Source organism: Esox lucius, chromosome 11 (genome assembly GCF_011004845.1).
Source record: "Esox lucius isolate fEsoLuc1 chromosome 11, fEsoLuc1.pri, whole genome shotgun sequence".
NCBI lineage: Eukaryota > Metazoa > Chordata > Actinopteri > Esociformes > Esocidae > Esox > Esox lucius.
Window position 1 is genome coordinate 3,228,395 of NC_047579.1, and position 15,927 is coordinate 3,244,321.

The following is a 15,927-nucleotide window of genomic DNA, read 5'->3' on the forward strand; positions in this document are numbered from 1 at the left end:
ATGCCCCCCTGGGGTTAGATGATGCTCAAAACACAATCAAGCAACATAATGATGACATGGACACCCCCCTCTAAAAAAAACGAATAATAATAAAATTTTCATTTACAATTAATTTAGATTACTTTGCTGTTAGGCCTCTTGATGTTGTTACCCCAGGACCATGTGGGCATAAATATTTCAGGATCATAGATGGCTGCGTTTCAGACCCGGACCAATTTAGCCCATAACCCGTTTCACTTCCCGTCCAGAACTATATACGCAAAAAAGGGGCGTAGTGTGTGTGCTCTATGATGACGCCCATGCTAAAACAAACGTTATAACAGCAAGGATATGCAATACAGATGAGGAAACCTCTTTCCATCTCTATAACGTTATACCTTTTCCTACCGACCTACCCTGTTCAAGGACCAAGGGGGTGGAGATGGCTACGAACCAGATATTATGTAGCCGGCTTAAAGGCTTCACTTTATCCACAGCTGGACAGTCGTGCAAAACTCGATGATTTTTTTAAAATACTGAAGACAAAAAAGATAGTGTTCGCTGAAATGTATTTTACGAGAAGGAATTCGGTCCGACAGGTCCTAAAATAATTTACAACTGTGACTTCACAAGTAATTCTATCGAATATTCTCCAGCAAGCGACAGGGTCGCCCGATATGGCATTATAACGGTGCAGATAGCCTAGGCTAATGCGACCAAAAGGAAGAAGAGGCAGTAGTGCCTTCGCAATTTTAATCAAAACTACACTTGCGTTTTTGGTGGTGTGAAATAGTATTGTTTGAATTCGGCGACGTTTGGAAGACAAAACGTCAGGGTGGGAGTCTGGATTCTGATTCGGACAAGAAGGACCACACGCCAGAAGCGGGGAAGGACACATGCACGCATTGACACAAGCATACATTTGTCTTGGTTGACGCGCCTTATCTCATTTTGCCCTACTTGAGTTGTGCAGGTATCCAAGATAGTATTCGGATTAAGAAAACAAAACATGTGGCACACTTTGCGACATGTAACATATTTCCACCGGGACACAATTACACTGATTTCTCCCTGAGCTTTACCAGGACCGACCGGGCCGCAGGACAGGACGCCACACCACCTAAATGTAAATGTATATTTTTTTCACTGACAATTTGCCCATATTCTAACTGCTCTTCACTTTAACTATCTATGCTCCGAGACACAAAACGCAGCTATATGACTAGATAATAAAGTGTGTGTGTGTGTGTGTGTGTGTGTGAGACAGTCACTCAGTCAGTCAGTTGCAAACTGTCACGCGTTAGCCTGTAGGCCTGAATAATCTGTCAGTGTCATAGATCGCATGTTGGTTGGTTAGCTAGCACATGCATTGTCAGTCAAACTGAAGCCAGGCTAGACGGTCACCCTTGCTTGCCTGTTATCGCTATAGAACTCGCGTGCCGCACAGCAAGCTTCAATCACCCAGCAATTGGAACGACTACAGGTAAATGTATCCAAAGCCAAAGGCCTAGTTTATATATAGTGAACTTGCAGTTTTTCGCACTCAATTTGCTAGATTGTTTTACCCGGTTTATAGGCTAGCACAGACTGCAATACAGTTAAGTGGCAACTATTATGACAAAGGTTAGCATAGTATGCAGATACGGAACCATGCCACTGTTTTCAAAATAACGTGATTGTTTTTGTAGTTTGGTTGACGCAACGGGTCGTGATAACTCTAGGGTAACTACTTAAAAAATGACCTGTCCCGTTATTTTTTAATAGGGGATCTACGCGCATTGCGTATTTCTGTCGTCTGACACGTTGTTGCGCGGGCCTGCCAGCTAGGTTTTGACCAGTAGCCCACGTTTTTTAACCAAAATAGCAAAATTGAAACGTGAATATGGGGAATATTTGGTGTCATGGGGGACAGCACAGCTTATTTTATTACCCATTCGCTAAATTGCTGCAAGGCCGCCTGTCTAGTCAGATAGTCATTGCTTGTGATGAAAATTGTTAAAACTGTTAGCTAAGCTCAATTAGAAAGTGTCAATATGCCCAGCGCATGCAGATGCAAACATCTGTTAGTTATGTGATAAACCTGTTGTGCTGTGATGCATCGTCTCCTCCTAAGGTCCAACACAGAGCATGAAACAATAGGCCCCCGCCCCGAACCCCCCCCCCCCCCACCACCACACACACACACACACACAGGCCACCCATCCTCTTTGTCATCTGTCACCAGGTCTCCACTTCTTCTCCCCCTGCATCCGTGTCTCTGTCTTTCACTAATTCCCTCTCTCTCAGCCGTAATCTGTCTAAATCTCCAATTTTCTAATCCCTTTCTAAATCTATTTTGGTTCCAGCCTTTCTTTCTCTGTGTCTTTCTAACTTTGTCTCTCTCGCTTCCTAGTTGTCTCTATATTTCAGTATTTTTTTTTCTCTGCCTTTTACTCTGTCTCTCGTTCTCTTAATTAACGTGCTTCTCTTTGTATCTGTTCGTCTGTTTGTCTATCTCTGTTTGTCTGTCTCCCTTCACCTATCCTGTCTCTCTTCGGTCCCCCTATGTAAGTACATACATTGACCTAGAGAACAATGATAGTGGAAAACATCAATTCATGAATTCCCCAATGTAGCGACATAGCTCAGCCAGTACAGCTGGCAATACAGTGCAGTTAATGGATGGGTCTGCATTGGTAAGATTAGAGTGTAGTGAAGATGATCCGCACATGTCTTGAGTTGGTCCGATTCGGGTCATGTTTGAAAAAGCTGCCTGTTGACCCTGAATAAAGGGTTTGTGATATAAAAAAGGTTTGTTGGATGTTATATAGTTACATTTAGCAAGGTATGTGTGGAAACAGACTTTTATTGATCTCTCTTGCCCCCCCTCATTTTCATATATATATTTTCACATATATACATATGTGTATGAATGTATGTATTTATTTTCCACATTCTTTTTCCCTCTCTGGCCCTCACTCTCTTTCTCAGAAAGCCAACTAGGCCTCCTCTGGTTATGAGCGAGGAGGTGAAAGCAGGGAGGTGAAAGCTGGGAGGTGAAAGGGATATGCGAGGAGTTAACAAACGCACCGCCTACGGCTCTGTCGTAATCCCATCTTTCCCAAGTACACTTCTTTCATTAACGTTAACCGTAACAACCATTCATTCCCCAAAAATATCTACAAACTAGCTTTTAGTCTTGTAAATAATAACATGTACACCATTTGACCACACGCACACGCACACACACAGCAAACCAGCGTAATGTTACTAACTGTTGGTATGCAGTTGACAATACCTTGTTATTCGCCAGGCACTTAATCTCTAACAATAAATTGGGGTTTGAGACTGTGCTACCGTCTTTTTGGGACTGTATCATATAGTCGGCCTTTTAATTGTCCCCACTTTTGAAGTGGTTCGTGGCAGGTGCTAGGCTATTGAGACACGTGTACATCCGTTAATATACACACACTCTGGGACCATGCTGAGGATCGTTGCTGCCGGTTCCATCTTCTTCCCGGGACTATTCCTACTATCGAAGAGATGCCTGAAGAATGGCCTGGGCTGGAGCGAGGGAGATGCCACTATCGTGTCGGCCAGGTACAAACAAACACACACATACACACTTAACCAAGTATATGAGTCAGACTATCCCTCACCTTTTGACCTTAATGTAGCAGGCATAAAATAAATCATTAGCAGGGCTTACAAAACCTGGAAGGCTTGGTTTCTGGACTTCATAAACATTTCTGTTAGGCTTGATACTGAGGGAGTCCAGCGGTCTAGGCTGCTGCCTCCAGTTTGCATGTTCCTCTGCAGTGTGGATTTGAATCCAGTCTACATATCTTTCCTCAATCTTTTCTCCTTTATCTTCACAAACAGTTCTTACACATTAAATACACTTCTGCTCCTGCAACAGGGTGATCAAATTAAAATTCTACATTATTCTGTATGCCATTCTGCTTAGCTTGACATTTTAAACTACGCTCATTTGGTTTACATTGTTGAAAATAGTATTTCTATGGGGTTTGTATGGGTATGAATATATACATTGAAACCTCAACTTTCACTCCCTACCAGGCTGGTCTCATCCATTCAAGCCATCATGGCTTCCTCAGCTGGCTACGTCATTGCATCTTCCTGCAAGGATGTCATTGAGGACCAGTGAGTATTAAAGGATGATAGTGCATTAAACTTGCTGCAAAACTTTGTGTTTGCATGTGTGCGTCAGATGTGTGAAACTAAAATAAAATGTTGAAGTGTGTGTGTTCGTGTCATTCAACTCACCGTGTGTCTCCACTAAGCTAATTAGGATTTCAACTCAATTAACTTCTGTCTGTCCCGGGGCCAGCATCACTATTTTAGAAACTGTAGCTAATACTGTCACACAGTAGCCAGAAACCTAGGCGGCAACATTCTGCTGTGGGAATTTAAGAGTAGCTTCTCAAAACACATCTGGGAAAGGTTTATTTTTCGTCAAGCTTTCCTGGTGTGATTCTGGTGTGATCCTATGACACTGATGCCTTGTTTCCACTGTTGCCAAACACGGGTGTTTTACTCTAAAGTCCAGACATTTTTCCATTGACACGGGCCAGCGCCAGTCAGCCACTAGTCTATGGCCGAGTGGCCCAGATCTCACTTTTTGCCAAACCCCAGACTTTAGGGGTTTGCGGGTTGACGCATTACATGTTGCGAAAACGCTGCATGGTGTGCTATTTAAATAGCAATGTGTAGGCTTCTCTTATTGGTTTTGATCTGATAAAATAAAGAAATTAAGCAACAGGACAGGGACGCAAAGACTCTTGGAACGACCGATGAGTTGGAACGACTGATGGTGGTACGATGCCATTGACTCAATAGAAAACAAAGCATGTTGTAACTGGAATCTAATTGTGTTGATAGTTTACTCCTCCCTCCATCCTAAAGTCCTTGGTACCAAATGTATAGTGGAAACAGGAGATTCTGGAGCCAACATTAGCATAAATCACTGGTGTAGCCCTGGTACCGGGGTAAAGCACCAGTGGAAATGTGGCATGAGAAACCCTGTGAGAATCTTTGATTTCCTGTTACACAGAGATTCTGTGAGATCCAATGCTATTCATGAGATATCCTTTTGAGATTCAGCAAGATCCTGTGAGACAGTGCCTAACTAAGATTACAATGTGAAACAGCCCATGCCGCCAAATTGATTGGATGGGAGAACAGGAAAATATGATTATTTTCAATTTGGTCATATAATTTTTTTTCCCAGTGCCAAAAAAGTGAAGAAAATGAAATTTGAGACTTGGAAGAGCCAGAGGAGAGGGATACTGCCCCTCCTTCCTGTGCTCATTTACAAGTCAAAGTTGGAAGGTGCTCATGTGACTGCCAGCTCATTTAACAACCAAATCACGCACCCCTCTAAATCACACTCCCGCCCCGGGCCTGGGCATCTGGGCTGGGCATTTAACACCCTGTCATCCAGAATGCTGGAGCTTCACATTAATGAAACTATGGCAAAAGTATTAAACATGTATGTACTCTGTACTGTAAGTTGCTCTAGATCAGAGTGTCTGCTAAATTATCTAAATATAAATGTTAGCCACATCATAGCCACATTATGTTAGCCACATTACCATCAGTAGTCCAAACATTATTGGTAAACATTATTACATAAACTTACAACTGTTACACCATTTCAATTTAAAATGGCTTTATTGGCATGGGAAGCATTTAATTACATTGGCAAAGCAAGTGAAAATGTAAAAAGATATAATACAAAGAAAGAATAACAAATCTGGAAGAAAAACTATTTGACATTTTAGAAAGATGCACCTGTCTTTCTATTACTTGTTTTTCTCTTTTTTTTTATTAAATATACATTTTAGGGGTCTTCATTGGTAGGGGAAACTTATATATATTGCCAAAGCAATTTGATAATAACAACTATATATGAAGATTTAGAAATAGTTAACATTTTGGGAAATGTTCTAAAAGATATTGAAATGTTATGTTATTAGCTATGAACAGTGTTGTAACAATTTCCCCCCCCCAGACACTGGTTGACCAGTACCTACATCCTGTTTGCGGTGCCCTACTTTGCATATGACATCTACGCCATGTTCCTGTGCTACTGGTACAAGCTGCAGGTCAAAGGCCACGAGGAGGACATCGTCAGGCCTAAGCCAGTCGGCTCTGCCGTGGCCAGCTACCTGCGCCGCGAGTTCCTCATGGTGCTGCACCACGTCGTCATGGTGACCGTGTGCTTCCCAGTCTCCGTGGTAACTGTCGAACAATCTTGTTGCTGTGGTCTTGTCTATGTCTAAAGAGGGAAATGTAATGAATGGAAAAGGATGCTCACATGCATCATGCACACATGGTTCTAACTCTGCTATCTAAATGTGGACATCAAGTAATTTCCCTTAAATATATCTTATATTGATCCTAATTCTTCCTCACCCGAACCCCTGCAAACAACCTAATCAACACCGTACCCTCAACCCTGTGGTTTTCAGAACTATCCTGGTGACCCCCTGACCTTTCACAATGTTGTCCTGAACTAGCTCACCTGAATTCAGTTGTGCTAGCTTTGGAATATATCTAATGCATGGAATGGCTTTTCTTCGATTTAATCCATGAAAAGTTTACTTTTTTTATTAATTTATTAATACATTTTTCATCAAAAGTATATTAAAATGTGCACAGACAGACTCATGCAGACATACTACTAGCCCTTAAAGGTGATGATTAGAGGGTGATTTGATTTTTGATCCCTAAAATTTGCTGCAGACACTTGTTTGCTCCAATCCAAACTTGCCTTCCATCTCCTTGGAGACTAATTACTGGCAGCGGCTCGGCAGCCCAAATTAAAGACATCTTCAAGCAATTCAAAATGTATGAAGACATTAAAAATTATTTTTTAAAGACAACTGCCAAATTTATATGATAGTGTGATGTCATGTCATTGGAGCTCCCCCTTGAGGAACAAAACAGGAACAGTTGAGAACCAAAGAGGAAACACTCCTAGAATAGAATGTGATGGTTCCTTTTTTATTTGACATTTTCCCATTCTTATGTGTTTGTGTGTGTGAGAGCAATTCTTTATTTGTCTGTCTGGCCACATCATGGCCTTCTCTCTTTCTGTCTCCATCTCTCTTGCCTTCTATCTCTCTCAACCTTTCTGTCAGTTCTGGAGGCAGGGTAAAGGGGATTATTTCCAGGGTGTCATGTTCCTGGCTGAACTCAGCACTCCGTCCGTCTGCCTGGGGAAAGTCCTCATCCAGGTAACACTCGCTCATCTACCTCTCCTCGTTTTTTCACTTTCAATTCTGGCTTTTCCTTCCTCTCGTTTTCCTCTCACTTTCTCTTTCTTCTGTCGCTCTTTCTTTCCCTTTTTCTCCTCACGTTCTCTCTCTCCTTCCTTCCCTTTCTTTATTTCTCTTTTCATGTCTACCTCCTCCCAGTCTTTTCTATCCCATTTTCCTGCTGTTTGTCTTCTGTCTACTTTTGTTCTTTCTCTCTCTTTCCTGGTTTCTCTTTCTGCCCCTCGTCTTCCTTCTCTTAGCCTTCCTGTCTCCAACTTTTCATGCAGCATTTTAAGAGCGGATTCTTTCTGATTCTGGATAGCTTACTTACCAGCTTTCATGTTAACATGGTTGTTTTCTGTGATTTGATTTTTGTCAACAATTCACCTGAGCTCCATCTCTCTCTTTCTGACCTTCACCTTGCTTAAATTTCTTCCTCTTTCTCTCTCTCTTTCCCACCCCCTCTTTCTCACTCTTTTTCTCACTTTCCATCAGTATAAGAAGCAGCACACTCTGCTTCATAAAGTGAACGGTGCTCTAATGCTGGTCACTTTCTTCATCTGCCGAGTTCTGCTCTTCCCTTACCTGTACTACGCCTACAGCAGGTAACATACTGGACACTCTCTGTCTGTCTGTCTGTCTGTCTGGCTCTCTGTCTGTCTGGCTCTCTGTCTGTCTCTCTGTCTGTCTGGCTCTCTGTCTGTCTTCCCTTACCTGTACTACGCCTACAGCAGGTAACATACTGGACACTCTCTGTCTGTCTGTCTGTCTGTCTGTCTGGCTCTCTGTCTGTCTGGCTCTCTGTCTGTCTCTCTGTCTGTCTGGCTCTCTGTCTGTCTTCCCTTACCTGTACTACGCCTACAGCAGGTAACATACTGGACACTCTCTGTCTCTCTGTCTGTCTGTCTGGCTCTCTGTCTGTCTCTCTGTCTGTCTGTCTGGCTCTCTATCTGTCTGTCTGTCTGTCTTCCCTTACCTGTACTACGCCTACAGCAGGTAACATACTGGACACTCTGTCTGTCTGTCTCTCTGTCTGTCTGTCTGGCTCTCTGTCTGTTTGTCTGTCTGTCTGGCTCTCTGTCTGTCTGTCTGGCTCTCTGTCTGTCTGTCTGGCTGGCTTTCTGTCTCTCTGTCTGTCTGGCTCTCTGTCTGTCTTCCCTTACCTGTACTACGCCTACAGCAGGTAACATACTGGACACTCTCTGTCTGTCTGTCTGGCTGTCTGTCTGGCTCTCTGTCTGTCTGGCTCTCTGTCTGTCTTCCCTTACCTGTACTATGCCTACAGCTTGTAACATACTGGACACTCTCTGTCTGTCTGGCTCTCTGTCTGTCTTCCCTTACCTGTACTATGCCTACAGCTTGTAACAGACTAGACACTGTCTGTCTCTCTGTCTGTCTTCCCATACCACTACTAAGCCTGCAGTAGGTAACACACTGGACACTGTCTGTCTGTCTGGTTCTCTGTCTGTCTGTCTTTTCCCAACTTTATCTATGCATTTTTATCATATTTTCTTAAAGTATATACAGGCTACAATCTGCTAACCTACAGGAGCTACTCAGGCAGTCAGTAAATAGTAACTCAAAAGAATGTGTGAATGACATGATCTTGCTTATTTGTATTTAGCTTTTTGTTATCTACTTTAATCAAGCATTCCTTGCTTGTTTGGATTAAATCTGTGGGTTCAAAGTTCAAATTTTGCATTTAGACGAGTTGACCTGTACAAAAGGCTAATTATTGAACCCGATAACAGTGTTTGTAAGTCATGTTCAAATAACCAAAGTTTAGGCAGAGGGTGCTACAAAAATAAAGCTTGCAACATTAACCCTCAACCTTTGTGTTGCAGGTATGCCTCTATCCCCCTGTACACAGTGCCCTTGGTTGCCCCCTGGCAGTGCAACTTGGGGGCCTTCTGCCTCATGGCCCCGCAGGTCTACTGGTTCACCCTTATCTGCAGGGGTGCCTTCCGCCTTTTCACTGGGGCCTCGCGCTCCCAATCCCCGGCGTCCCAAAACAAGTCTGACAAAGGCTGTTGCTCCGGCAAGAGAAATCCCTTACCACCACCAGCCAATGGCTACAGCCAAGCAGACACTGAGACAGGCGCGCACTGAGAGAATGAATAACAGAGAGGAGGAGAGATCACCGTGGGGGAGGGAGCCAGGCCAGCATGGGGGAGGGAAGAACGTATTGAAGAATTGTATTGCAATGACACTGGAGCCAAAACAACCAGCCAAAATGGAAGACGAGAAGAAGTGACCTCATCACGCACTGTATCTACGTTGTAACCTAGAGAAGAGGAGAGAGAGAAGGCAAGTTTCTAATACTCAATACCGCTCTCTCTCTCCATTGTTGCTTTAGCGTTACATGGACCTCTGGAAGGAGAGCAACTGATAGAATGAGAGTAAAAGCAAGGAGCGATAGAGATCGATAGGACGGTTAAAAAATGGGGGAAACCAAAATGATAACACATTGATGGATAGGTATTGATAGAGAGGTGACTAGAAGTGTGAAAAAACTTGACTGAGTTTAAGTTACTCATCTGTTGAAAGACTGTTCTGGTGTAGATAAGGGTAATGTAGGAATGTATGATAATGTAGAGAAATATTTTTAGTCAATCATTATCTGGGAACTTATGGAATTTAGGGACTGCAGTCAGTTGGGAAAAGACAATACCAGCATTTCTACTTGGGATTGCTTGTCGATCAACATCAAACATTCAGTTTGGATCGACTGAGTGTGTCTGATTCTGGGACAGAGGGACATGGATGGGCGTCTCTGGGATTGATTCGTTCTGCCTTCTATTCCTTCAAAAATTCTCTCTCTTGCCCTTTTGTCCTTTGAGAGAAAAAGTGTGAGAAGAGGCAATATCCCCAAAAACTTTCAGAACAGCATTTGAGTAAATGCCATTTTAGGATTTTATATTGCTCTCATACTAAGCATTTATTTATTTATTCATTAATGTCGACACTTTTTTAAATTCATGTTTTGGGATTTCTTAGTACGGATAGTAGTTTGATTCCTGTCTGTGCCCCCTCCTTCCCATTTCAGTTGAAAGTGGAGAGAGAGAATGTTGAAAATGCATGAACTAAGAAAAAAAGGGGAAATAGTGAACACCAATCACTCTCCCAAGTCCAGGAAAGCTGTCTTCAATACACAACAGGGTAAAGTTTGTGTGACTTACTAGATCTAAACAATGTCAGGATAGGAGTTATATGTCTAGATTATGGTTGCCATGGCACCTTTATGGTAACCTAGGCTGATTGCTCTGCTATTTTAATAACTTTTTAAGAACTTTTTCTATTTTAGTTGCTAATTAAATGCTGATCAGTTGTGTCTAACAATTTATTTCTCTTATCCATAAGAATTGAGTAGAAATTGTACTTTTCTGCAATCAACTCGTTGGAGCTAGTTGATTGTTTTCTTTTGAATATTTGTATTGAAAATCTGCACTGAGGTGTCACCTATTATCTGGAGATCTACAAAGGACTGAAATGAAGGACATTCAGATCTACTCTGAGTGTTTCTGTATAGTTTCGGAGGAATTGTATGGTTCAGTTGGTGTTGAGCTTGGGGAGCAACGTCTGCAACTTCGAGGACGATGGGGTGAAAGTGGAGGGCAGACCAGCTTTGGAGAGGTCGTGGTTGGATGGCAGAGATTGGCAAGGTGCTGGTGAGACCAAGAGCTGGGTGGGCTGTGCTGCCTGCCTCCGGAGGACCTGATCGTCCCTTGTTGAACACATTGGTCCTCACTCTGTTCAAGCCATGTTCCTCTTAAAGGTCATTCTGCTGAAAACCTTCAGCTCTGTCAGGGGATTCTATTCAAGACCTACTCTATTGTTGTAATTTTATTTTATTTTGCTTTTACAAGCGCTTTCAGATTATTTTCTATAATGAAAAGCGCTATAGAAGTTGAATAAATGATTATTGTCAATTATTATGTCACATAATCCCCCAATCTAAATGACATAACAATAGTCTAACGTGCACAGTACCTGTGTATAAGGAAGACTTCTTTTATCACTGATTATGTAATAATAGAGAAGGCTGCTTTGAAAGGATCTCCTGTAGACCCAACCCAGGTTCTAGAATCCACTGACATTGTACAAGGTGTTTTAGGGGGCATTTCCAAAAGCATTCTGCAGGCGTTCTTGCACTGTTCTATGAGCGTTCTACAGGCATATACACAATTGTGTATAGCCATTGTACTGGTGTTCTACCGGCATTCCACAAGCATTGTACAGCCATTGTACTTTCATTCTACAGTCAATTCCATAAGCAATGTACATTTCTACTGGCATTTTGCAGGTGGCATTCTACTGGGCTTCTAAAGTCTGCTTATGTATGGGAGTCCTATATGATCTTGAACAGTACTATTAAGGATTTCAAGTTGTGTACAACTTCATTTTTGCATTGCACTGACCGACAACTGATACTGCTGGACTGCACTGCCTACTGTGGTACCCGACTCTTTTTTTTGATGAACTTTTAGGATGGTCCCAAAGAAGACACTAAAACACTGACAGTGAACTGAAAGCATTATTCAGACTTGAGATAATCACCCCTAACTTATGTCAATAAAACTAAAAAGAATTGTCAACTTATCTTGGGTCTAAATAGTGTCCAAATAGAAGGAACTATGTACAGGGTGTGAGGGATTAATATAAAGCTAAATACAGGTTCCACATATTCATTTCTCGCCACTTTCTACCATTATTTTGATATAATTTAGTTTTTTCCCTTGTGATTTTAATTTATGTTTTTGTGTCGTTAAAGGTTGCACGCTTTTCCCTATATAGGGCACTACTACTAAGTTTAAATCACCGGGGGATGTTTTATTTCTTTCAAAAGTGATCTAGCCTATCAGATTGGATAAAATCCATGAAAATATAATGAATAGACCGGACAAATTGTTGACTTGAATGGGAACTACTGTTCTATTAATTGTATTTTCAATTATGTTAATAATACTATCCTGCACCGGAAGAAAATGGAATAGATAAAGGGACTGCCGCTTAAAATGCAAAACTATATTTATTGCTGTTTTCTGTCCTATAACTACTGCATGATAGGAATGAGAGAATGGCTTATTGACATTGGCTAATATTAACCTGGAAACAGTTAAACAGGTAACTTAAAAGTACTATTTACTATGGCAAGAACTTTCTAAAATGGCTTATTGAGGACATTTTAAAAATGTTTTGTTACAATGTTTTTTTTTTGTTTTTTTATTCATGCTATAACTGTATATACAAAAAAGGCACTGATTGATTTGGACATTGTATGATCAACATTAATGTGCATACCTAAAATTAGACCTAAGTGTCTGACTACAAGAGATTGGAACATTAGAGTTTGTTGTCAAATTAAATGTCAATGAATTCTATGTTTACTAATGTTTGTTATATCAAAGGTTGGAGTATATTGGGTCATCTTCAACACAAGAGCTGTGTTCTTCTGTAGTACCTTATGAAAGCAGTCGCTGAAACTGCCCTAAAATAAATACCAGTTGGCCTCAATTGGAAAGTTTAGTTTAAGAAGACACACTTTGAGTGAGTGAGTTGGTTATGGAAGTTAATATACTAGTTGAATGAAGTAAAAACTGACATTGTCTTCTGCACTTGCAACAGATTCACAGTAGTCTGTTGCAAATTATGGTTCTGTGTCAAACCCCCTGAGCACAAGATATTGAACATCTTTATTTTCTTTGTCTTTTTGGTTAAACATTTGTTTTGAGGGGTTGAAAAAATATACAAACCAATGCTTTGCTCACAGGGAATAAAATGCCATTGCCTATTTTACCAGTTCCTACATTTCAATGTGTCCTCTGTCATGGAAAGTGTTATGAAAACAATCGACTGTATATCTTCCATATTGTATTATTTTTTTGCAAATGTATTCCAATGTATGTCTGTTATTTATTGAAGAGATTTGAATGTACATATGAATACTTATATAAATGATCTATACCCTGTGTACTAACAGGCTTGTGTTCTGTATTGGCTGCTGCCTGACTAACTATAGGTTCCTCAATGTAAAGTCCTGTTTGCATCTGAAAGGGCATCCAATACCCTCACCACACATCCGAAAATCATCCAGTATCCTACATCGTACATCTGAAAGGGCATCCAATACCCTCACCACACATCTGAAAGTCATCCAGTATCCTACATTGTACATCTGAAAGGGCATCCAATACCCTCACCATACATCCGAAAGTCATCCAGAATCCTACATCGTACATCTGAAAGGGCATCCAATACCCTCACCACACATCCGAAAGTCATCCAGTATCCTACATCGTACATCTGAAAGGGCATCCAATACCCTCACCACACATCCGAAAGTCATCCAGTATCCTACATCGTACATCTGAAAGGGCATCCAATACCCTCACCACACATCCGAAAGTCATCCAGTATCCTACATCGTACATCTGAAAGGGCATCCAATACCCTCACCACACATCCGAAAGTCATCCAGTATCCTACATCGTACATCTGAAAGGGCATCCAATACCCTCACCACACATCCAAAAGTCATCCAGTATCCTACATCGTACATCTGAAAGGGCATCCAATACCCTGCATTGTACAACATGCAGGGAGCAGGGCGCCATTTTGGATGCAGACCCATTCGTTTGGCTGATCAAATGCACTTTCCTCTCCAGTTCTGACTACCAACGTGACATCTTGATTCTGCCATTCTTACAGCACTGCACAGATTCTGACAATAAGCACCAGTGTCAATTTGGTGTAGATCTTTGTGGCAAGTTTTGCTTTAAAACAGATTGAACAATAAAATCCTCCCTACTGTTTGTGCATAAAGAAGATTCTTGGGTTGAGTCCATTAATTTCATTCAATATCTCACTTTTCATGGTTTTAGTTCTTCTGATCATTCCCCCAAAAATGTTGTTTGGGGTATCATACCAATAGACATCTATAGACAGTTTATACAGGTCACTTTCTGGACGTTACTTTGTTCATTACAATCTAAAAAGCCATATTGATCTGTAAGTAGCTCATTTTGACTCTGCAATTAAATTCCTTGGGACCGAAATGTGGACAACTGATGGTTGTGAAATAGTGAAAGAAAAATAAAATTCTGAAAATAAAATTCAGTATTTCCAGTGTACCCACTTTCCAATGTTTCGGTAAAAAGCTGAGGGATGGGGCAGAAGTAATGTACAGTATTGGATGTACCTAAAGGGATATGTTATCAAAGAATCAGGGATGTTTATTTAAATAATTTCCAATTTTGTTTCCTAACATCCAGATGATCTGAAAACATTAAGGGCGAACGGAAGCTCAAGTAAATAATCTATGGTTAAGTTAAATCTGGTAGTGGCAGCTTGTTCTACTGGGAGGACTGTCCTCTAGCTCGGACAAGGGGGAGGGTGCCTCCCAGGCTTGCCTTCAGACAGGGCCACTGTCTGTGGACACCTGTGTTTCAGCCCTGAATTTTATGCTGCTATATTATTGTGCCCAGAGACTAGGGTCAGTCAGTCCTGTCTTGATCCTAGCTACTACAACCCCCCAAACCCCTCAGACATGGCAGGCAGTGTCTAGCCTCCCCTGTCTCAGTCCCTAGTTTTAACACTGCAATAATTAATGATGAAGTTTAGCCTGGGGGTTGCACGTTCCCCTGGGAGGACTGTCCTCTAACCCAAACCTGGGCAAGATACTGGTCCCTGCCAGAGGGTCTTCCTGGATGTGTTACCGGTCAAGTTTTTGGACCACTACTTTCTTCTATTTATGTAAATAATCTACCATTACTTCTTAAAAACTGTCAGTATGCGGATGATACTGTTATATATACATCTCATCCTGACCCTTTACAAATTCAATTATCTCTTCAATCTGATTTTAATAGTTTACAAGACTGGCTTTTGGCTAATAAATGAGTACCTAATAAAACCAAGTCATATACTATGATATTTGGTTCTAAATATAAACTTAATTCCAAAACCTGTTCTTGTGTTATATCATGTAAAGACAGTACTCCTCTGCATAGAGTTGATACTATTAAATATCTTGGTGTATGGCTTGATTCTAAACTTTCATTTAAACCACACATTAATCATGTTCTTCGAAAAGTCAATGTTGGAATGAGTATTCTACATCGATCTCGAAATTGCTTCTCGTATAGTGTTCGTAAGAAACTAGTTATTCAATTAATATTGACATTTTTTGATTACTGTGAAGTGGTTTATCAGACAGCACTAAAATATGATCTTGCCTCACTTAATTTTGCCTATAATAGAATTAGCAGATTTGTTTTAGGATGTTATTTTTCTACTCAACACTGTACAATGTATGATGCACTTCAGTGGCCATCTTTAAATCTGAGAAGGCAGATTCACTGGCTCCAATTTATATTTAAATGCATTTACTTTGATTATCCTAGTTATCTCAAACAATATTTTGTTCTCTATTCTTCAAACCACCAAGTTAGGCATTCTGGTAAGAGAGCATTTATGTTTAAAGCCCTATTAGATTAGAATAATTTGCCTGTAGATATTAGATCCATTACTTCATTTCGGTTGTTTAAACAATCTATATTATTTTATTTTAAAGTAGATTGCACATGCTATTGTGGAGGGTTAGAAAATGGCCTCTATTAAAAGGTAATCCTATTATCAGACACCCCCCTTATTTTTTGAACATAGTGTATTATTTTAACAATTGTCT

At 40.9% G+C, this 15,927-nt stretch overlaps 1 protein-coding gene across 6 annotated transcripts; it reads left to right on the forward strand.

The window, feature by feature from the left end:
* The first annotated feature begins 295 nt into the window (after positions 1 to 295).
* tlcd3ba (TLC domain containing 3Ba) lies at positions 296 to 14,053 on the forward strand. 6 transcript variants are annotated; one of them, XM_034295333.1, is made up of 8 exons: positions 296 to 1,105; positions 2,531 to 2,769; positions 2,950 to 3,558; positions 4,039 to 4,122; positions 5,993 to 6,218; positions 7,125 to 7,220; positions 7,737 to 7,846; positions 9,086 to 14,053. In XM_034295333.1, exons 3-8 carry the CDS (start codon positions 3,440 to 3,442, stop codon positions 9,348 to 9,350), a joined length of 900 nt encoding a protein of 299 aa, XP_034151224.1. In that variant the 5' UTR covers positions 296 to 1,105; positions 2,531 to 2,769; positions 2,950 to 3,439; the 3' UTR covers positions 9,351 to 14,053. The 6 variants fall into 6 exon arrangements, with proteins under 6 accessions (XP_034151224.1, XP_010865831.1, XP_010865830.1 ...); XM_010867529.4 differs by lacking the exon at positions 2,531 to 2,769 and having other exon boundaries at positions 2,950 to 3,083; positions 3,372 to 3,558; XM_010867528.4 differs by lacking the exon at positions 2,531 to 2,769 and having other exon boundaries at positions 2,954 to 3,558.
* The last annotated feature ends 1,874 nt before the right edge of the window (positions 14,054 to 15,927 follow it).